The 23,758-nt window shown below is 30.7% G+C and overlaps 3 protein-coding genes and 1 long non-coding RNA gene across 6 annotated transcripts; 1 reads left to right on the plus strand and 3 right to left on the minus strand.

Annotated features, from left to right (window-relative positions):
* Nucleotides 1-2,019: 2,019 nt before the first annotated feature.
* Nucleotides 2,020-5,873, minus strand: LOC107928188 (uncharacterized). Of its 3 annotated transcripts, XR_005909620.1 has the most exons (4): nt 5,507-5,840; nt 5,299-5,397; nt 2,957-3,042; nt 2,020-2,330 (listed from the first exon to the last, which is right to left on the minus strand). It is a non-coding gene; the product is annotated as an uncharacterized lncRNA (long non-coding RNA). The 3 variants fall into 3 exon arrangements; XR_001692568.2 differs by lacking the exon at nt 2,957-3,042 and having other exon boundaries at nt 2,068-2,330; nt 5,507-5,873; XR_005909619.1 differs by having other exon boundaries at nt 2,068-3,042; nt 5,507-5,828.
* Nucleotides 5,874-7,050: 1,177 nt separating this feature from the next.
* LOC107928186 (dof zinc finger protein DOF3.5) lies at nt 7,051-8,436 on the plus strand. The gene has a single exon (XM_016859367.2). The coding sequence runs from the start codon at nt 7,583-7,585 to the stop codon at nt 8,318-8,320; it is 738 nt and encodes a 245-aa protein (XP_016714856.1). The 5' UTR covers nt 7,051-7,582; the 3' UTR covers nt 8,321-8,436.
* On the minus strand, nt 8,428-9,706 carry LOC107928185 (E3 ubiquitin-protein ligase PUB23). The gene has a single exon (XM_016859366.2). It carries the CDS (start codon nt 9,704-9,706, stop codon nt 8,498-8,500), a length of 1,209 nt encoding a protein of 402 aa, XP_016714855.2. The 3' UTR covers nt 8,428-8,497.
* A 4,430-nt stretch (nt 9,707-14,136) lies between these two features.
* LOC107928182 (BEL1-like homeodomain protein 1) lies at nt 14,137-17,645 on the minus strand. The gene is made up of 5 exons (XM_016859364.2): nt 16,991-17,645; nt 16,787-16,907; nt 15,898-16,682; nt 15,370-15,746; nt 14,137-15,290 (listed from the first exon to the last, which is right to left on the minus strand). The coding sequence occupies exons 3-5, from the start codon at nt 16,630-16,632 to the stop codon at nt 14,498-14,500; spliced, it is 1,905 nt and encodes a 634-aa protein (XP_016714853.1). The 5' UTR covers nt 16,633-16,682; nt 16,787-16,907; nt 16,991-17,645; the 3' UTR covers nt 14,137-14,497.
* Between the last annotated feature and the right edge of the window lie 6,113 nt (nt 17,646-23,758).

Here is a 23,758-nt window from a genome sequence, read left to right on the forward strand (position 1 = left end):
ATTTCCCTTTTGGTCCCCATGTCATCTACGTGTCGCGTTTTGGCCCACCATTTTGCTCCATTTTTTATTTAGATTTTGTTTAATTTCTAATCTAATCCCCTTTAATTTGTGTTAACATTTTATAAATAGCCTTCCTGGGATTCATTCCTTAATAATATAAATATTTTATGATCTTATCTTAATTTAATTTATACACCTTCTTGTTGTTTTCACGCATGTTCGTATATATGTATATATAATCAATTCCAAAATTTCTAACAATAATGCTTTATATTCTTATACATATACATATAGTATTTTAATAGTATACTTACACATATAATAGTATATTGTTATTAACTTCAAGTGATAATTTTTATTTTTTACGCAAAAGCTTTGTTCTTTTAAGTTTGTTATTTCATTTTATTTCACTTTTATATATATTATTGTTGGGTATATACTATTAATTCTACTAGGTTTTATTCACATAAATTAAAACGTATACATTAATTTCAAGTTGTTTTGCTTTTATTTTACTGCGTTTTATTTCTTTGGGTTTTTAAAATCCTTCATTATATTTTATATATCCTTACTAAATATCAAATATTTGTGTTATTTGTTGTTATCGTTTTTTTGTTGTCTCATTTTTATCGATTATGAATGCATGAGCTGCTTAAATGTTTATGAATGTTTGTATAATATGATCAAAGTTGATACTGATATTTGCTTTATTAGTTTAATTGTCACTAGCTTAAGTTTAAATTTTTATCATCTTTTACATTACGTATGTCATTGATTAATCATATCCTTTTTGTGAAAGTTTATTTTTTTTAAGCTTTTTAGTCGTTTTATTTTACGATCCTAAAAAAGGGGCTTGGTGTTTATTTTCCCGAGAGAAACGTGCCCTAACTTACTGGGCTTCGATTCTTCTCGATAATATTAGACAACCTAGTGCCTATTTTTATTAAAGCCGTTCAATTATTTAAATAAAATTCATAAGATTTCAGAATGTTAAATCCTAACTTATTAGATATGACATTCTGGTATCTCGATTTCAAAAACAAAGGCAATATTTGATGTTTAAGGGTTTCGAGAAATTGAACCCTAACTTACTGGGTTTAGGTTTCCCAATTGACTTGAAAAATCAACTATCCTTTTTAAAACACATGATTTTTTTTAAAAGAGGACAAACCTAATTTCGAAGAGTGAACTGTCGCGCTCTAACTTACTGAGCGTGGCAATCTATCTCTTTGAAATAGGTGAGTCTTATCACCCAATTCACTTTATTTGAATTTTCTTTTTAAATGATAGTATTTTAAAATATTTACAAAATTTCGATATTAAGACATTAAAACAATCAATTTGGTACCAATTTTGGGCGTTACGAGGGTGCTAACCCTTCCTCGTGCGTAACCGACTCCCGGACCTGTTTTCTTTAAATTCGTAGACCCTAAAAAATTATTTTTTAAGGTGACCCGATCACACCCTAATAAAGGATCGGTGGCGACTCCCCTTTTTTTTTAAAAGAGTCGATCCTTGTTTTTTTTAAATTTAAAAATGGTTTTGACACGGACAATCCCTATTTTTTTTCGAGCGGCACTTAACATTTCACAGTTAATTCAATAAACAACAGCAACAAATAGCATTTAAGTCAATAAGTTTTCCTCCATTTGGATAGCAACTAAATTACACAATATAGCAGCATAACAGCATCACAACTGGTCAGTGAAAATCAACACATTTTAACAGCTTAGTTAGTTAAATAAAACCACATAAATGACAACACATTTGGACAATAAGCATGTACAATAAGACAAAACATAGGTAACCTACCCTGTTTTGGACAGCATTTATACTCCAATTAAACAAGCATTTACACTAGGTAATCATAGGAAACATGTCCTGTTTTGGACAGCTTTGATTTGCAACATTCATATATCATTAATTCACAAATATTTGGACAGCAATAACAACATTCGGACAGTATTAATTTGTACAAAAATGGACAGCATTTAAGCACCAATTTAGACAGCATTAATATACTCAAAAATAGACAGCAATTAATCATCAATTTGGACAGCATTAATATGCTCAAAAATGGATAGCATTTAAGCACTAATTTGGACAGCATCTTATCATCACACAAACCAAATTGCCACCATCCATCACACAAGATATACCATTTCCAAGCCAACTCACATGGCTAGAATTACAATTCAAAACATACCAAAAGTTCATTAGCCTATACATGCCATATGCCATATATACAAAGCTTCAAAAGTACCAACAAAATGATCGATAGTGTGATGACGTTTCCCGACGATCCCCGAGTCTGAACTAGCTTCGATAATCTATAAAATAGTGAAAAATAAACATAGTAAACTTTAAAAGCTTAGTAAGCCATATACAAATAAACTTATAATACATGAAGTAAATATAACCAACTCATCAATGAAAAACCATGGCTAATCACATGTATAAATATCACATTCCTCATCTAACTCACTTGTTAATGATTCATAAGCATCACTTGCCTTAACCTTTCAATTTTCATATAACATCATACATACCTGAATTGATTACTCATTCTCATATTCATCCACTTCTCAACATTGCCCGTTGAACCGTTCGAAATTGATAAGGATACACAGATAGTACATAAAGCTCGTACAATGTCATATCCCAGATATGGTCTTACATGTTATAATATATCGATGCCACTATCCCAGGCAGGGTCTTACACGAAATCATATACGATGCCAATGTCTCAGACATGTTCTTACACGAAATCACACCTCGGAATCCTAATGTCATGACATACATATCCTATACTATTCCTATGGTTTGTACGCGGCTTTCAGACGTCGTAATTCGATTGATACCTTCTCGTATTCAAATATTCAGCATCCAAAGCAATTAAATAACAAATAAAAATATATAAATCAAGTTAAAGGTATTTATTTGCATATGAACTTACCTCGTATATACAATGAACAGATCGGATCGACTACTCGTCGACTTTCGATTTTCCCCGATCTAAATTCGATTTCTTTCTTTCTTGATCTATATGAATTCAAATTTATCTCATTTAATCACCTATTCATTCAATTTCATTCAAAAATATCTATTTTGATAGTTTTCCACTTTAGCCCCTAAAGTTTCGCATTTATTCAATTTAGTCCATATTTCACATGCTTAGTCAGATTTATTAAAGGTCCCTAGCGGCCCAAAATTTGCATTTATTTCACATTTCAACCACTCAATTTACACATTTCTCAATTTAATCCCTATTTGACATTTTTGTCAAAAATTACTTAGTAAAACATGATAATCTAACATCAAATATTTATTTTTCATCATCAAACAACAAAAACATCAAGATATCATCAATGGAAACTTACAAATTCATCAACCAATCCAAAAATTAAGGCATGGGCTAGCTAGAATACGAAGTAACGATCTCAAAAATGTAAAAATTATCAAAAATCGAGCTCAAACCATACCTTAATCAAATTATATGAGTGCCAAACCCTAAAGAGAAAAAATGACTTCTTTTTCTTAACTATTCGGTTGAAGAAGATGGAAAAAGATTATACATTTACTTAATTTTACTTAATTTATCATTTATTTACTAATTTACTTATTTAACCATTAAAAACATTAGTAATTACACAAAATGTCACTCCACTATCATCCACTAACTTAAAAATGGCCTATTTACTACTTAAGGGCCTTTACTTTAATGTTCTATAGCTATTAGACACCTTTAGCTTATAGAACTCAACTTTTAAACTTTATGCGATTTAGTCTTTTTTACCGAATTAAGCATCCAAACAATAAAATTTCTTTACGAAACTTTCACACATATATATTAACATGTTATAAATACCAAAAATAATATTAAAATAATTTTCTAACCTCGAATTTGTGGTTCCGAAACTACTGTTCCAATTTAACGAAAATTGGGTTGTTACAGTTCCCACGAAGACTAAAAGTATTAGTAATTACTATCTTTCTATTATTTAACCGATAAATTTGAGTGATTGATTAAAACTAAAATTAACTAAATTAATAAACTACAAACACGACAAAGAACAAAACAGGAAAATAATCGATTAATAACCAATAAGCTAAACAATACCCAGGAAAGAATTCACCTAGACTTCATTTGTTACTATCAATCTAAATTACGCAGTTTCTTCACTTGGTATCTTGATCGTTAGAAATCTCTAAATTATCCTAATATCTCTCTTCAAGAATAAGAGCAACTGACTCTAGGTTTATTAATTGAAATTTATTTCTAATTAAAACTTCTATTATCGCATTAACTCGATTTATGGATTCCCCATTAGATTTGACTCTAATCCGATAGATTTATGTCTTTCTATTTCTAGTATTGCATGCAACTCCACTCAATTACGCGAGATCTACTCTTAAACAGGCCTATTCCTCCTCTGATTTAAGCACATCAAATATAGATCAATAGTCTAGAAATATTAAACCAAGAATAAAACACACGTAATTGAGAATAAGATTTAAGTATTTATTGCGTAAAATAGAAATCAAACGACAAAATTTATCATAGAGTTCATCTCCCCTAAGCATTTAAAAAAATTAGTTTATACTTGCAAATAAGAACATCTAAAATATAGTATAACCACAAGAAACAAAAAAACTCATAATAATCTCCAAAGAAATTAAAAGGAATATTCAATCTTGATGAAAATCTGCTTCAGAATCTGCTTCAATGGTATTTTTCAAGTTGTTTCCTTGAATATTTTTTGACAGCTCATATATAGGTCTTAAAATATTCGAAAAACCTAAAAATTACATTTTTTTGCATGTTTAGAGTGCAAATCGCGAAATCAACACGGTCTGCCACATGGCCATGTGGCAACCCGTATGGCTTACACGATTGTGTGGTTAAGCCGTGTGGAATGATCCAGCCCATGTGGCCCTTGTACGTTGCTCCAATTTTCTGATTTTCACTCGTTTTTCACTCTTTTTGCTCTCAAATGCTCTCTTAAGTATAGAAACATGAATTTAAAGGATTAGGAGCATAAAATTCACAATTTATATCGAATAATCACCCAAAAATGCATTAAGAACAAGATTAAAACATGTTACTTTTAGCACTTATTATATACAAATAGCAGCCCCTAAATGGTGTTAGATGAGGTGGTGCACCACCAAGGATGGCTCAAAGAGGGGCTATTTGTATCGGCATAGCGAAAGGGGTTTAGGAGCTAACTAGAAATTATTTAGGGCTTGAAAAATAAGGAAAATAAGAGCAGCAAAAAATAGTGTTTTAAAGTTTACCAATCAGCAGCCACAACAGAGACTTTAAGGGCAGCAACACACCCCTACGACGGTGGTTAAAAAGGCTGACTTAGGCGGCTTTTAGAGAACGTTCAAGGGCTGAAAAAATTTGTTTTGATCAACAATTTAATCATCAAAACTCCAGATCCGAATCTGAAATAAATCAGTAGCAAAAAGGAAGGGAAAAAGATAAGAAAACGACACTTACACAAGACAGATGAAGGGGCGGCAATGGTGTTTTCCATTGCAGCAATGGAGGTTATTTTTAAGTGATAAAAATGACAGATTTGAGGCTGGAAAATCAGTGAAAACGGCAGCAAAATGATGGAGAAAACGAACAGTAAATCACTTCCAAAAGATAAGAAGTGAATGTCAAAAAGGGTGTTAGAAAGGGAGGGAGGCAGTTCCAGTGAGGAGAAGAGAAAAGAGAAAAAAAACTATGAACAAAGTGGGAAAGAAGAATGTTGGACGACAGCAACAAAGGAGAGTAATTAGACTCAATAAAATAAAATAAAATAAATGATAATTAACCCTAGGTTAATAAGAGGAGGCGACATAAAGCTTAAACGAGAACAAAGCCTCTAAGTCAATTACATTGTCTTCTTATTTATTACTAAGTCAATTTCTCAATGTTGTTTTAATTTTACAAACTTTTAATTAAAAATTATAGTGCGACAATTCTTGGTTCACAAACTCAATTTCTTCTAACCCTAATTTAAGGATGTGACAATAATCATATAATAATAAGCTTAAAAAGAAAAAGATTCAAACAAAATAAACCTGAGAATTAAAAAAATCCAAAGTTATTGAGGACTTCAATTTGTCACCTTTATCATAGCAAGCAAAATTGAGGACTTCAAACTTTTTCTACACAATTATCTCTTCACCACACCAAAACCCTTTTAACTTGACATGTTCATCAATGATTGAGAATCGCATTCTGTTGATTAGGCCTGATTCTAAATCTTCTACATTAGTATCATGAAAATAATGAACACAATATCTAGATCATAAAGTTCATTTGTGTTTGAATCAAAGCTTGCATCAGAGCATGCATTATTTCTTTCTTCTTCGTTAATTAGAGAATCTAAACAAATTATTTGAACTTTTCCTGACATCAATGTTTTGATTTTGGTTGTAATTTCCTGTTTCTTCAATCTAGGAATGAGCTTTTTCTCCATTAACTCTGGAAATTTCGACTTTCATTTGGATTTTCCATTTGTTGAGCAATAATTTTTCTTCTAAGCTATTCAATCTTGATAGCTTTGGAGGGGAAAACTAAATTGATATAAAATAAGGGAAAGTTTGAATTCTGCAAATTTGAGGCTGTTCATAAATAAAAATTAACGATTACCTTTTGGGAACTTTTCTTTTTTCATTTTTTTATGCAACTTTCAAAGTTAATGATGTATTTTGTTAGTGGAACTTAATTAATTATGAACAGCTACAATAATTGCATTTTGCGAGAGAAATTAGGGACGAAAAAAACTAATATGATAATATGTAATTGTACACATTGTGTACACTTTCTAGCATGATTTTCTAGACGGTTAGCAATGCACTAAATTACCAGATGTCTCGTCTCTTAATAATGTGATTAGAGATTTAATTTTTCTTATTAAATTGAGCATATTTTATAGTTAATTATTTAATTTAACTGCGACGAAAAATTGATTGTGGATATTGTGATTAGGAAAAAAAAGAAAATAATATGTATGTATATATATAAAGCCACATGATCCAAGAAGCGCATGATCCCAGAAATCCTCTCTCAAAGTTAACCAATCTACCGACTAAAGAGACATTCCTTCTTTAAGGAACACACCAGCCATGTGCATCTGTTTTTCTTTTAGTCCTTCTCTCCAGGGCAGGTTTTAACTGAAATGGTGGACATTAAACTCTTTGGGTTTGGAATGAATAAACGGGTTCTTTGTTTTTTTTTATATTAATTTTCATATCTAGGTTGTCGGCTCCTGAACGAAAACCAGATTGTGCCTCTCGAGGCATTTGCTTCCTAAACCTCCTTCATTGCACCGACACAATGGATTAGCCTATGAGACTAATTCCACACCAGCCGTCGCCCTTAACGGCACCCCAACCCCAACCCCTCCCCCTCCCAATCTCATGCACCTTTCCAAGGCCCCATAAACCATACATGTGCCCTTATAACTCTATTGACTTTCTTTGGTTTTCTTCACTTGAAAGTTGAAAGTTGAAACCCTTCTCTCTTTTCTGCGAATTAGCTTTCTTTGATGAAAGCTAATGCAGCTCAAGGTAATTGGTTATGGAGAGAGGATGGAAGCCTAGAATGGAGATATCACCAAATTGTCCAAGATGTGGTTCTTCCAATACCAAATTCTGTTATTACAACAATTATAGCTTAACACAACCGAGGTACTTCTGTAAAGGTTGTAGAAGATATTGGACTAAAGGAGGGTCACTTCGGAACGTGCCGGTCGGTGGTGGTTGCCGGAAAAACAGAAGAGGTAAGTCCTTAAGGTTACCAACCGATGGTGCCCAAACAAAGAGTTTGTCATGTGATTCATTTAGGCATTCTTATGCCTCTACTGAATCTAATAGCTCCTCATCCATGTCTGATGGCTCTCATATTGATCTTGCACTTGTTTATGCAAACTTCTTGAGTAATCAACAACCGGAAAACAAGTCCGGTTTCGAGGTCCCGGAGTTGCGAACAGAGTTCGATCCTTCTCTAGAGTTTTCAAGAATATTGAACACAAACATGGCATCAAGTATTCAGCTGCCAGAAGAAAATGGTCTCGATTTGTCCACGGAAAACCATTTGAGCAACAATGGACAAATATACTGCTCTGGTGGTAACCATGGGTTGCCGCCATTGCCTGGTGATGATTTACCATGGCCGAATTCTCAATCCACCATGAGTCCATCCTTGCAAGCAACACAAGAGCCAGTCCTAGAACCCGAAACTCATGATCCCAATCAACTGTTTGGTAATTGGAATCCATTTGATTTGTATAGTGATGATACTTTCTCCAGGACTTGATCATGGAAAATTTAATGCATGTGCACTAGCCTCAGCTATATATCACTGTTTCTTTCTTATATTTATGTATAGAATCAAAAATATTTGTGATGAAATAATATCATATATTTTATGTTGCTTTTCGTTTCTGATTTATCAATGAACAATTATGTACAAAAATACAATTGGTGATTGAAATCAAGCTGGGTAAGAAGAGAGCAAATAGGTAGGTAAGCAAGGGGAATTCTTCCATACTCTAGCATGCAATTTCAGCACCTCTCTTGCCTTCTCTTTTGTTTTATATCCACAATCCAGTTGAAGTACCAAGCATAGTTTAGTCACAACACCTAATTGCAGCATCTCTTGTAGCACATTAATGGTAGCACAGAACTTTGAAATTGATAGCAAAATCCTCACTGCCCTTTCACTTGCAACCTGAGAGACCCTAAGTATCTTCTTTGAAACAATTGCAAGCCCTGCTCCATGGCTTATCAGTTCCAATCGGCCTTCGGCACATCCGCATACTGCGTCCAACACTGTTAGTATCATCTCACAAGCCCTTTTCTCTGATGAATCAAGAAGCATGTTGATCAAGACCGGTACCACGCCTGCTTCAGCTGCTTTAATCTTGTTTCTTCCCAATGGACAGGTATAGACCAACAATTTTAGAGCAGCTTTCGTGGCCTGCTGAGAAATTTGATCACACAAAACTTTGACTAATTCAACGAATAATTCAGGTCTCAAATTGATGAGTTGCATTGGACCAGCCATCTCCACCATTGATTTCAACAACAATACTGCAAAAACGCGTGATTCATAGCTTCCACCTTGCATTACTCTCGTTAATGACACTATGAAATCACCATTTTTGGCCATAAGCTTCTTCAGAGCAGCTTCTGAGAGTTGGAGACTGTAAAGAATACTTAAAGCCTCATCAATTGTTGATTCTTCAGCTACTGTAGAATCATTATTAATCACAATTGAAACCAAGAACTCAACTGCACCTGAAGATTCCATACATCTTTTGTTTGTAACATTCTGAGAAGCAATCGATCGAAGCCTCTTGAGACACTTGATTTGTTGCTGTGGTGACTTAGCATCATCGAGAAGCTTGATAATCTGAGCTTTGCTAATAGGTGGTTTTGGCGTTGGGATTCTTTCGATTCCATGAGAAGCATTTAACAAGCACCAAGATTGAATCAATCTTCTAAGGGTATGATTCGGGGTAAGTTCACAATCAACAATAACTTGCTTCGTAACAGGGCATGTAGTGTTCTTCCCTGAAAACAACCACTTCTCGATGCTTTCCCTGTCGTACGTAATCCCTGTTGAAACCGTAACAGGATCCTTCATAAACTCGAGAGAAATGGGGCAGATGAAAAATGGAGGAACATCGATTTCATCCATACCAAAAATGAAACCAAGATTTCAAGAACAACCCGGACAAGAAAAAGCTTAGATTTGTACAAAGAAAGGAATTTGAGAATTGGATTCAAAGTAATTGAAGTGAGGCTGATGAAGATTTAATCGTGAATTGGTTTGAACTTGGAAGACAATTTGGGGGATGAGTTTATATACGCGAGATATTCAAAACCAGAGAGAAAAGTCAAAAGTCAAAACACGGAAAAGGGTTGGCTTTCCAAGAGTCTCCAGTATGACAACTATAAGTCTAGAACTACTATTAGTAGACCAACGACTTGCCTGGTCTTACTCAATGCTTGAGATTTTTATGGGTTTTATAGCTTCATAGATTTTTTTTTGGGTCAACTATCAAAATAGCCACTTTTATTTATCTCAAATTATATTTTAGTCACTTATGTTGACATGTTGTAACATTTTAGTCACTAAGCCGTTAATTGTTGTTAACATTTTAACAGTAAACTAACGTGGCACGTTGAATCATCATTTCAAACAAAAAATTTAGGTTAAATTATACAATTGATCTCCATATTTTTTCGTTTTGAGCAATTTAATTTTTTTTCTTTTATGTTCTTTTAACTTTCCTTTTTTTTTCTTTATTTCCAATTCTCTTCTACTTTTCCCTCTGCTTGGTTGATCTTCCTAATTTAAATTGTTCAAAAAAATAAAAGTATAGGGACTAGTTTTAACAAATGGAAAACATAGAAAAACTAAGTTAAAAGAAATGGAAAATGGAGGAAAAAAGAAGGAGAAGGAGAAAAACTAAGTTAACTGCAATTAACACTCGGTGACTAAAATGTTGCAATACGATAACAAAAGTGACTAAAATATAACATTTCAAACTTAAATGACCAAAATGTAACCTAGGACAAACAAAAGTGACTATTTGGTAGTTTGACTTCTTTTATATTTAAAGTTTACCTTTTTTATATTTGGAATTTATCCTTTTTATTTTTATTTCATGAAATTTAATTTATTTATTTTTCAATTTTTAGGTTAAATAATGAACCCTGCTAATTTTTTTTTGTTAAATTTAGATCCATTACAACTGCAATTTATTTGTTACATGGCTACTAAGTAAGGGTAAGTATTCGATCGAATCAAGTCGAATTGAGTCAAAAAATTTCAAGTCAAGTCGAGTCGAGTTAATGAATCATATTATTTATACTCAATGTTGTGTTTACATGAACTAATTATTTAACTAGTAGACGAAGTATAAGATTATATAACTACGTGAACAATATAATGGTTTTGTCTTTTAACTTAATGAGTAAACATTTATCAAAACAACATAGTTTTACTTTTTAACTTAATGATTTTAACTTTGAACTTTAGAATAGTTAAACATTTATCAAAACGACGTAATTTTATCTTTTCTTATTCGGATTTTTGGTTAACTTGAATTGTGTAATTCATATTCGAGTTAAACCGAAAAACTTAATTTTTTATTCGAGTTGATCCGAATAATTTGATTAACTCAAATAACTCAAACTATGTAATTCAAAATTTGAATTTTTTTATAAAGTTTTTAGAATCGAAACGGATTTTGCTCACCCCTACTACCAAGTTAGTATTTCTTTCGTTTCAAAATGTTACAACAATGAATTTAACAAAAAAATTTAATGATATTGAGAGTTAAACCTTCAATTTGATAGTTTACCCTAAAAAAATTCTATATAAATTTGAGATAAATAAAACTATCAATTTGTTTGTCAATTTTATAGAATAACCTAAAAGTAATAGAACATAGAGAAAGAATAAAAAGAACTTTTGTTTGTCAATTTTGATATGTCTTGATATGTGATGTAATTGAAATTTCATTCTTATGTCTCTTTCTAAAAACATAATTACCCCAACATCTTTTAGATAGACACATCTATTAAATAAATCATAATTATTAATATTTAAGTCACATAATTTCTTACCATGAAAAGTGGTAATCCCAATGAATGAATCATACAAACCAAGCATTATTGCAGATTTATAGATCAAAATTTTCTAGCCTGAGGGTGTTGAAGGATACAATTCTTTTGCTGCCATGGACTATAAATTTGACAAACTAGCACTAAATTCTCTAACTTTTTAACAAGAATTTGAATTGTATGTTAGCTTAGAGAGAGAGATGAAGGGGTGAGACAGGATGAGATTTTATTGCATCTGCCATGTCTTCCTCTGTTGAGCTCTCTGTGTGGGAGTATCTTTTTCGCATCGTACCAACCCCATATTCAACTTCATCACAGTGTTCATCAAATTTCCTCCCCATGTTGAAACAAAATAACAACTTGATTCCTTAAAACCTTGAATTTATCCTCTGGAGTAATGCTTGATTTCAACTACTAAGTCCACTCTCCTGTAAAATCTGATATTTCAGGGGAAACAAAAAAAATAAGAGGAAACTTGCCAGCATCTTTCCAAAATTCATATCTTTTTAGTGAGATTGTTATGAAGGATGACAAACAAATGTCCTATATTTAAAACCCAAAAATAAAAATTTGCCCTTATTTTAATAAAACAAATAGTTGCTAATGCAGTTCGAACCTAACCTGTGTATAAGGTGTTGCACAAAGAAGAATTTCACTATATTAAGGATGGGTTTGGATGGGCGGTGTGCTTAATCGTGGTTAATGTAAAAACAGAGGTAACAATGAGATTAGATACTGTAACAACCCATTTTGCTCTTTGTTTGGTTTGATTGTTTGTAAATCAAACAATATTAGATTCGTAGTTAAAGCGATTTAGCATTTTCATTAGAGCCTTGATTGAGTTTTGAGAACTGGGGTGAGACATGTTTCCACTCCATTAGAGCTTTTTTATTTTGTTTTTAGATCAAATTATTTCCTCTATCCGATTTGATAGTTTATAAAAATTATTTTTTTTTCCAAAATTTGTGATTTTTCTTTAAAATTGAAAATGAAAATTTTTCATTATAAATATAATATGTCTTATCATTACACCAATATTTATTGATAATCTTGTTTAAATTTAAAAAAAGAGTTGAGATTTATGTACCAAACAAAAGAGTAAAATAAATTAACAACCCCTAAATAATGTTGTCATTTGATCGGAGTTCATATTTCCAAAATAATGTTAAGATAATACAAGTATATGGGATATAATTTTGTCATTTAACATACATTTTTTTATTCTATAGGTACATAATATAATCACAAAGGCAATTATAAAATAGAATTGAATCAATGCAAATTATAAACAGTTTAAGAATCAAAATAATTTAAACTAAAATCAATCTACACATAACAACAGATGAAACTTGAACTTGAAAATTTAAAGGCGCAAAATCTTGCCAATAATATTAAGACTTCGTTGGTAGCAAATAAGCTACTTAAATTTAAATGAAAGTACCCACTAAATAAAAATATAATATGAATATTCTCAAATTTTTAATTTTTTTTATATATATTGGAGGTGATTAAAGTATCGTAATCAACATAACATTTACCTATTTTTTTAATGATAGTAAGAATTTCATCATACTTGAATATTGAAATCGATTTAATTAAATCCTAATAAAAAAAAAGAGTTGTTTTTGGAAATTTTAAAATGGAAATTAAAAAAACTGACAAATGTATTTATCGTATATCTTTACAAAATATGCCATACACTAAATTTAAAATTTTACTCATAATTATTCAAAAAAAATAGTATTTATAGCTACCTTTTTCATTAAGCATAATCCTCCTTCCACAACTTTGATGTTGATGGACTATAGCTGCATTTTTGTCTTTATTCAAACATAATCTTTGGTGAGCAGTAACAAATTATGTTTTGTAAACTTATGCATTATTTATTCATTTGAAATCTTGACGTTAAACACTTGTTATGATTCAATATAGTTTCAATGTTCGAAGCATTTAATTAATAGTAGAAATAGTAAATCCTGTTAAATTTCTAAATTTTACTCCACGGATATATTTTCATTTTATTCATTAAACTATTTAAAAGTTTTAATCTAAGTTCCTTAACTGTTAAAATTGATGTTATATAACTTTTTTCTTTTCATACCGCCTGCATCAATTGAAATCTCTCTTTCCCTTTTTCTTTTATAGTTCAATTTTTCTTAATAAATCAACTTTGGATATCCCAAATCTACGAACAAAAATTCAAAAAGCTTTTTTATCTGATCTTGGATACTGATTGTCAAATTGACTTGAATCTGAAGTATGTTTTTCTATTCATCGATGGATACTAATCCACCGTACCAACCGCTGAATCGTTACTTAGAGCTCGCGGGTAGAACTTAAAAAAAAAAAAGAAAAGATAATAGTCAATGACTTAAATAAAAAATTTTGATTAGTTCAATGACTAAACTGTAATTTTTTTTAGTTAAATAAACAAAAAAAACTTAAACCATAAATTAGCAAATAATAATATAGTTGAAATAAACAAAGCAAGGAAGCAGCAATAAAATTGTGACACCATCTTATTTATGTTCTTATCAACTGATTAAACATCAGAAAAAGAACTAAATTTATAAATTTGCTAATAAATTCATACCCCGAATGGACTAGAATTTGATTATACCAAGTATACCCCAAGTAACTAATTTTATGATATCAATCCATCTATCCCAATCTCCCATTACAAAATTAATATACAATCCTCAAATATATGCTGAGAATCCTAAACTGTCTAAAGGACTCAAATTGTACTTGGCCCAAAGTATAAAAACCTATACTAGGCTGAAATTCGCTTTCTTCTTTTTTCTTTACACTACCATTCATTTTCCTGGAAAATGTGAAGCTGCCCCTGTAAGTTTAATCAGGCAACAAAGTCGGGTAACAATTGTGCTGCAAACCTTTTCCTGTTCTGAATGTTGATGTTGTCATATGCAGCTGAAGAGTGTGGTGTGGAAGGGTTTATAGACCCAAACTCATTGGGTTCACCAATGTCGACCCTTCTCCCCATTTGCATGGCTTGGTTAGGGAGAAAAGTTTGATGAGGGGTGCCTGATAAAGACAGGTTTTCACAATGGGGAAGTCCCAAAGTGAGTGAAACACCATTGCCTGAAAACCTTGGAGTGAACTGTTCTGTATCAAACCTTGTTATTTCTCCAATGGGGTATTGTCCAAAGCCACCCATGAAATCATTATTAGTTGTTCCTCCCATGAATGTGTACCCATCTTTGTCAAACTTCATTGTAACTTCATTATTGGTTCTCGGTTTCTTTGGACTTCCTTGTGTGATCCCTTCCAATTCAGATGATCCAATGAAGGAAAATCCTGACTGGTTACCGATAAGGGGAGACGCTGAAGCCATTGAAGCCGACATTGAGGAACAACCGTTCTGATTTGGGATATTATTGTCCTGTTTGTTGTCTGTGCTAGTTTTGTCTGGTGCAGTGGATTTGGATGTTGAATCTTCATTGTTATGGCTTTTACTTGTTTTCTCCTCTGAACCATTCTGTTCTTGTTCCTTGATTTCTTCCAAATACATCTCTTCCACCATTGGTTTCCAAAGCCGAACTCGAGCATTTATGAACCAATTAGACACCTGACTCCTAGTAAGCCCCGTTTGTTTAGCAAGCATGACCTTGTCTGAATCTTTAGGGTACCTGAAATACAAATAAACAAATCAGACACTGTAATAAAGTATTGGAATTTTGTTACAAGGTCCAAATTTAGAGTACTTACGGATGAAGAAAGTGTTCAAAGAGCCAAGAACGAAGAACTGAGACTGATCTTTCAGGTAATCCTCTTTGGGGTCTCCAAGCATTGTGTTGGATCATTCCTAACTGTTGAAGTGCTCGCTGTTGTCGAAGATGATGATCCACCAACTTAAGCCTTGACCCTTCTATTTTGCTACCTCCTAGACAATCTTCTTCACCCAAGCTCTGTTTGGCTGCCCGGATTTGACCTGTTATTGCATCTTTCAAACATCGAAACTGCTTTGAGATGGTTTTTAAGGCAAGAGATGTGTATGTTTTAGCAGAGCCGATTCCAGCTGCTTGTTCAAATGATGATATCACTATCTGCATCTGGTGATGGTATTGCCTGTACCTTTGATCCACCTGGAAAAACCAAAAATCATGAACAAACAAAGAATATTGAATGCTCCACCGTATATATTTAGAACAATATTTTCCTTGAAGAACACAACTTTCCCGTATATAATATGCTTTTATATATGGTAAAAAATAAATATCCATATAATGTTCATACCTCATCAAGCATGCTAATTAGCTTTGCCTTCTTCATCTGAATTTCCTGTCTCTCCGCCGTAGTCAGTTCGGGTCCTTGCTTCCCATCTGCATCTCCGGCTGCCGCCGCGGATTCTCCTACAGCCTTACCGATATTGCTATTGTCTCCTCCTCCGCTACCCTTTTTAGCCAATTCGTTCTTGGTAATCCCGGTATTGTTAACATTAACAACCTCATCGAGAAGCTCTTGAGCAGCCTTCAAGAATTTAGAGCTAAACAGCATACTTTGTACACCCGAAACTCCATTAGTCACACCTGAACCCGACGAACCCGACCCACCGGAAACCCTCATGTCCTCACCTGAAACCGCTTGTGCATGTGATCCGTAACCATGATGATGTCGTTGTTGTTGGGAAGAAAGGCTCAAAGAGAGTCCTTGCTGAGCGCGTGGAGTTTCACGCGCTGCTCCAGAAGGGTCAATAGGGTTGTACAAGTTGTAATGGACGCGTTGAACGAGGCCATGCAAGGGGGAGATTTCGTGGGAAGGAGGGTCTTGGATGGCGGTGGAAGTAGCCGTGAGTGGGACACCGACAAATTGTTGAGTGTGGGGAGGTGGTGGAGCGTGAAAAACGAGGTTGTTTGGCTGCGGCGGCGGAGTGGTGTCGGAGTACTGAACATAAGCAGGGTTCATGAGTACGAGGGTTTGAAGACCATCAGGTGCTTGGATTTCAGGGTTCCCATGAAAGTACGTCGCCATCGGATGCAGTTTCTGTTGTGTTTGCTGTTATTTTCTGTGCTTTCACTTCACTGAAAAAAAAAGGACTGAAAGTAATAAATAATACTGTCAATCAAAAACAAAACATACAGAAAAACCAAAACTGAGAAGAAACATGATTTAAAACTTTAAAAACCTTATTCTTCACAATCAATCATCAAACTTTGAATCAACCCATTTAAGAACTTGCTAGTCTGATAAATTATAGCCGCAACGGGAACTAATTAAACGATGATATTGGGATGATCAAGTGGATCCTGTACAAATCAAACAAGTTCAATCAAACACAAAGTAACTTTGAAAAAACAAGACATGTTTATTGGTTAATGATATTCAGTACCTGGTTTGATGTCACTACGAGTGTGCACGTGCTTTATGATCATCTTCACCACTGCAAATCAACTAAAGGGAAAGTAAAGGTGATATAATTATAGTTAAAATACCAGAATTTATGAGAAAGAGATTCTGAATATGATCTATCTATGGAATTTATGGGTTTTTCTTTTAATGAATTCCCAGCTTCACAATATAAAAAGAGAGAAACTCAAAATCTCTGCAACTTCTCCACTGAAAATGGCAAAAAGAAAGAAAGAGAGAAAAGTTGAGATTAAAAAAGGCTGAGAAAAAAGATACCCATCTTTATTCACTTCATTATCCACAGATTTAAGGCAATTTTTCTTCAATCTTTAATTCCCATTTATTTTATTTTATTTTTAAAAAAAATTAAGTGAAAATATATATATATATTTCTCTTTCAGAGAAACTAGGAAGACATATTTATAGGAGTAGTAGTCTATATGACATTCATTTACAAAAATTTATATATTTAAAAAAATGTACAAAATGGTTTCCTTTTATCTTTCAGTAGAAAATGAGAATGACAGACAAATGATTTCTGATATATATAATAATGAAAATTTTATAAATAATAATGAAATATTTCTGTGTCAGAAGATCACAAAACAACTGATAAACGAGGAAATGTCTCCTTCCACGCCAAAGCCTAATGAAGAAAAAATAAATTATTATTATGATTATAATAATTTAAGAAAAAAAATGAATAATTCTTATGATGATGAACATGGAGGGTTGGAGGGTCCTACTCCTCAGATCAACGTTAAATATCTCTTTGTCTTTATCGTTTTTATTACTTTTTTTTTCCTTTTTTTTTTATGTGGTTGGATGCCAAAGTTTGAAGATAAAGCAATTAAATTTCTAAGGATCACAGAACCAACCACCATAACACACCTACTTTAATGCTTCAAAAAGAATATTAAATACAAAATGAAATGAATACTGCTACTATTATGATTTTTACAAATATATAGAAATGTAAAGAAATCCCATTGTTTTCTCTTGCCTGAGAAATATTATAAAACTTGAAACCTACCAAAAAGTGAATAGTTTGATCTTTGAAACTAAACAAAAGCTGGTGGCGTCTTTCAATCAAATGCATGAATGTGTGAATTTGAATAAAAAAAGGGTTCCAACTGTGCATGCCCTACTTCTTATTTCATTTTTTCTTGTACTTTGAAATAAGAAAAAGAAAATTAAATCTGAATTTGGAAACCAAAACCATTTCACAATATCATAATTGTCAATATTTTACATAACAGGGAAAACCCTAAAAAGAGAATGGAACCATGGAAGTGTCCAGTAGCAATAGATTTAGTAAAAAGTATAAGAGAAGTTGTTGACCTTAAAGAGAAGGTTATATAGGAAAAAAAGAATGAACTCAGAGAGGGGGACTGATTAGCTATATCTTAAATAATTAACTCTCTGAACAACAAAATCTACCTATTTATTTATTTATTTATTTGATGAGGCCGCCATAAATAATTTCAACAATACTTTACTATCAACATCAGTAACAATTATAGTAGCAGCAGTATAAAAGTGATGAGCAGTGACAGCCTTTCCAGGCTATGATGTTAATAGGACTATAGTTTATCCTACTACATTCACACTTTATATATTTTATATAAGTACAATGCTTCATTGAATTATATGAATATCAACTATAAAAATAATCACTCCTGTTGTGGGTAATATTTACAATCAACTAAAAAAGTGTCAAACGAGGGCAATCTATGGCATAAACAAGACTACATAGCATATACCATGACAATAACTGACATATGATAAATTCGCACAATCATACAAAACACCATATAGGTCTCCATGCGGCATTACAAAATAATGAGTGACTTACTATATAAGCCTGAATGCACAAGAGAGCAAGTATCCTTCTTCTCTTCCATCACCTCCCTCCCGTTGAAACGTTCTATCAACATAAATAAAAGGACAACTTTAGTCTTTATTTTTTTATCTTCAATCTTTATATTCAATGATTTTCAACATACAAATTTTAATTATTATTAAATTCAATTATAAGTTGCAATATATTCTAGTATAATTATATGTTAAATATATTGTATTTTCAGTTAATATATATGATTTTTTTTAAAGTTGAAGCGCAATCATATTATAATTATAAACAATACATTCGAATAACTATAACCGAAATTAATCATTATAAAGCACAAACAAATTAATAACTAGAATAAAAACTAAGAACCCACATGTAGTTTATAAGAGTAAGATTTGAACTTAAAATTTTAAAGTTCTTAAGACTTTATAGTTGTCATTAAATTAAAGCCTCATTGACTATCAATTTACTTTTTTAAACCCATAATTTGATTACAATTTAAAAAATTTATTGTGTAAAATTATTTGAAACTCTTTATAGAATTTGAGTCATTGTCATTAGCGTATCAACAAGAGACTTTAATCATTACCTTTTGTATGCTCTCGATAATACTTTAAATTATAAAGGTGTATTCAACTTTTCATATAAAAAATTTAAAAATAATTGTTGAATTTTATACTATATTATATTTGTAGTTGACGAAGGATTGTCCAAGGAAGCAAACTTTAGAGTTTAAATTCGTGACGTAGAGTAGAGATCATTAACTCGGAGTTTTTCATTTCAGTACAGCTACTGAAAGGATCCCTAACCCTTTCCATAAAAAGTAAGCTCAAAAACTCACCTGGAACACTACCCCCTCTCCTTCAATCATTGATTCTCAAACTCTACACCTTTACCCCCTTGTCTTTAATGGTGAAGCGAATCATTTGAAGCTATTCATATAATACCATTAACATCCATAATTTGATGGTGCTTCAGCCTTCACGTAGTAAATATTTAAGCATGTTTTGTTCATCGTAGAGATCACTCTCGTACTGATATATTCTTGTTAGGATCGACCCGATTAAGTAACAAGTAAAAAAAATAGTGAAATAAATTAAGAAATTGAACACACAAATTTAACATGGAAAAACTCTCTCCAAAGAGAATAAAAAACTACAGGCAAAGATAATTTTACTATAATAACAAAAGAACGAAGAGTACAAAAGGTAGAAATAAAAAATTAAACCCCGAAAACCCAAAAACAAAGAACCCTCAAAACGTAAACACAAAATTCTCTAAATGTGTTATGAGTTCTAATCTCTAATGGGTGTGTTTTTTAAGGTTATAAAAAAACCTATTTATAGGCTAAATTAATAAGTCAAATAAACTATGCTAAATATATTATACTAATAAATACTAAATCTTCTAGAAAAAAAATATATTTTATTTAATTTAACTTAAAAATAATCTCTTAAAAATTTGAATCACACAACTCTAACAATTCCGTTAATGGAATCCATGAAATTGCAAACACACATGATGAGATGAAAGTGTCAATACATATCACATCAAACATTTTTAAAATAATAATAAACTATTCTTTTTTTTAATTGAATATTCTATCTTCTTCTTCTTTTCCTTACCCCATGGTTGAATATATTTTATTAATTTCTTTTTCTTTTTCTCAGCAATGATGATTATGATGATGAAAGACTATTGTCTCTGAAGATCTTTTTTTTTTAAATAATCCATGCTGTGAGCTGTTGCTGCTTGTCACTTCTCATCCAAATTTCCAATTTCTTTTGGGATAGAAAAACATCGAAAAAGCTAGAAGGTTTCATGATTAAAAAAATTATTTATGTTGCAAAATAATAAAAGAGGAAAATAAAGTAGGCCAAGAGAAATTTTCAAAAAAAAAAAATTCATCCGACATCTTTAAACTATAACTCTTATTTTAAATTAGTCTCGAAATTAAGAACACTCTAATTATATTTTAAAATTTTCAATATTATATATTCAAGTTCTTTTATTATTAAAATATTTTATTTAAACGATGAATAATACCTTAAATTTTATATAACTAAATTTAAAATCAAAATTTTAAATTTAAATTATATAAAAATTAAATTGTACTTATTATTTTAAAATAATAATTTATTAGTCATTATGTCATCATAATAAAACTAATATTAATTAACATAATTATTAATAAATTATTATTTTAATGTCCATTTAATACTAAATGATAAATAATAAAAATATTCAAACAAAAATTTAAACTTTTTTTTCTTTAATTCCAAATTCATCCTTTGTATACGGTATACATACATTATTAAAAATATATGTTCCAATGTGGAAATGTTAGGGTTAAATTAGGAAAATAGGAGGCAAGCCAACTTTTCAATCTTGAGGATGGAGGTCGGTCAACTGCCTCTTAGCCGGACCCCGAAAGAGACAAGCCTAATCCTATATTAAATATATATATATATGTAATTCAATATTATGTTGGAGAAAATACAAGATAGAATTTTAAAAATGATATTATTGAGAAAAATAATTACAAATTTTAAATAAAAGTAGGAAATAAAAAATGTTTAGTTATTTCAAAAAAATTTATATAGATATAAAATATTAAATGGACTTGAATTATTTGATAAATAATCATATGTATAAATATTGTTTTAAAAAAAATTCATGCAAAATAGGAGATAATTTTAGGCCTTGTTTGATAATTCATTGAAAATATTAAATTAATTGAAAATTAATATCTTTAATGATCTAATTTTTTAAGTGCGCTTGATAATTCATGATAAAAATAAATAAATGATAAAAATTTTCAATGAAAAAGTGCAGAAAATAATAAGTAAATAAGAGACTATTATCATTTAATGTTGAATTTTTTTTAAATTCTTATTATTTAATTTTATTTCTTTCAATATCATCCTTTAAATAATTTACCTTCAAAATTTTGAAATGCACATTTATCAAACGGTCTAACTATATTTCATACTTAATTCTAAGAAAAATACCAAATAAATTTTATAAATTGATTCAATACTTTTCAGTTGGGGGAGTTCATGGTGCGACAAGTGGTACGCCTCATTGATCAATACGTCAACATTTTATAACATTGAAATAAAAATTAAGACTCGCTTTAAATTACAATAAATAATATTTTTCTCTATTTTTTAAATTAATTTAATTTTGGAATCCATTCTATTAGATATAGTTTTTATCTTTTACATTATTATAAATAGATGACTACTTGTTTTAGTTGGTAGGTTTTTTATTAGCTTTTTAGTTATATATATTTTTATTTTTTAATCATATCATTTAGAAAATTTTAGAAAATTTTAAAAATAATTTAATTGCCTCGGCTAAAAAACCTAGTATAGATATTATATAATAGAAAAAAGAAAGAAAGGAGTATTAATTTGGATATTAAATATCTAAATATTAATATTCTAATCTAATCAATTTAAATATTATTAAATATTATTTTTTAAGTTTATGGAGTACTAATTCAGTTGGCATTGGTATAGGTGTTGGTGCAAAGGATGTGCGTGTTGAAGCGTATTTAACTTCTTATTTAAAGGTTAGGAGAGATTATGAACAGTTGTAAGCCTTCTATAAGAAAAAAAAAAGGTAGAGTGATAGAATTAGTCACCCAACCACTAACGTATTTTTGTTTTAGTCACCCAATTATGAAAGTTTTCAATTTAGTTACTAATATTTTAGATCATTTCTATTTTGGCCACTCATATTTTATATATTTATTATTTTGTGACCTTTTTTTAACTGTGTACTAGCATATTTAATCCTCAATACTTACACATTCTATTAATTTATACCTCAAACACATATAATTAAATATAAATATAAATATATTTAAACAATATAGTTAAATATAAACACATATAACATTATTTATATTAAATAATTATATTAATATTAATATAAAAAATATTCCTCTCCCTCTCCTCCTATAATTTATTAAATAGGCTTATCGATGGGAAAAAAACGAACAAATTAAAAAAAAAATGAGAGAGAATGGATTTGTATTTGTATTTGTTAGGTTTTTTTACCATCGATGTCTGGCAACTGTTGGCGTCTTTGCTTTAATCGTTCTCTTAGATGATTCACTGTCTCCGTCCCCGTCGTTTGCTTCTCTTTCAACTCTGCAACAGATTTTTTTTTTTGGTCATTTAAAAACTTTTTAACTCAAAAAGAAAAAAAAAAAGCTTTTTTTTCAATAAAAAAAACTTGAGATCGATCAAAAGTCCAGCCTTTTTCTATCTCTCTGCTATCATGGATTCAAAATTGAAAAAGAAGAAAAAAAACCCAAAATAAAAGGAAAGGTTTTTTTAAAATAAAAAATTATAAGAGGGACGGTGGGGAGAAGGAGAGGGACGATCGGAAGAGGGGAGGGGAAGAATTTTTTTTATTTTATATAAATAATATTATATGTGTTTATATTTAATTATATTTATAATATGTTTGAGGATTAAATTGATAGAATGTATAAGTATTGATAATTAAATATGTTATTATACCGATTAGAAAAAAACCACATCATCACTTTAGTTAATAGAATAACCAAAATAAAAACCATTTAAAACAACATTAATGAGTAAATTGAAAATTTTTATAACTAGAAAATCAAAACAAAAATATGCTAATAATTGAATGACTAATTCTAGAATTTACCATAAAATTACTTTTTAAAAATATTTAAAATCACAGCATATATTTTCATCCCTAGATAGATGGACCCATTTTTGAAATAACTTACAAAAATAAGGCAGCTTTTAAAGTGATGAGCCCTACCATTACCATATTAGTCTTTGCTTTGCTTTAATGCCCGTCTCAAGACGCAACTATTATTGGGTGTTTTCTCTATAGACTAAATAAATACGA

The sequence above is a fragment of the Gossypium hirsutum genome, chromosome D01 (assembly GCF_007990345.1).
Source record: "Gossypium hirsutum isolate 1008001.06 chromosome D01, Gossypium_hirsutum_v2.1, whole genome shotgun sequence".
Lineage (NCBI taxonomy): Eukaryota > Viridiplantae > Streptophyta > Magnoliopsida > Malvales > Malvaceae > Gossypium > Gossypium hirsutum.

What these genes read in the sequence shown, in the direction of transcription:
- LOC107928186 (XM_016859367.2), top strand. Translation starts at nt 7,583, where the DNA reads ATGGAGAGAGGATGGAAGCCTAGAATGGAGATATCACCAAATTGTCCA.
- LOC107928185 (XM_016859366.2), bottom strand. Translation starts at nt 9,706, where the DNA reads ATGGATGAAATCGATGTTCCTCCATTTTTCATCTGCCCCATTTCTCTC.
- LOC107928182 (XM_016859364.2), bottom strand. Translation starts at nt 16,632, where the DNA reads ATGGCGACGTACTTTCATGGGAACCCTGAAATCCAAGCACCTGATGGT. An exon ending in TAATTAGCATGCTTGATGAG is followed by an intron (nt 15,747 to 15,897) that starts GTATGAACATTA and finishes TGGTTTTTCCAG; the next exon opens with GTGGATCAAAGGTACAGGCA. An exon ending in TTTGAACACTTTCTTCATCC is followed by an intron (nt 15,291 to 15,369) that starts GTAAGTACTCTA and finishes TTTGTATTTCAG; the next exon opens with GTACCCTAAAGATTCAGACA.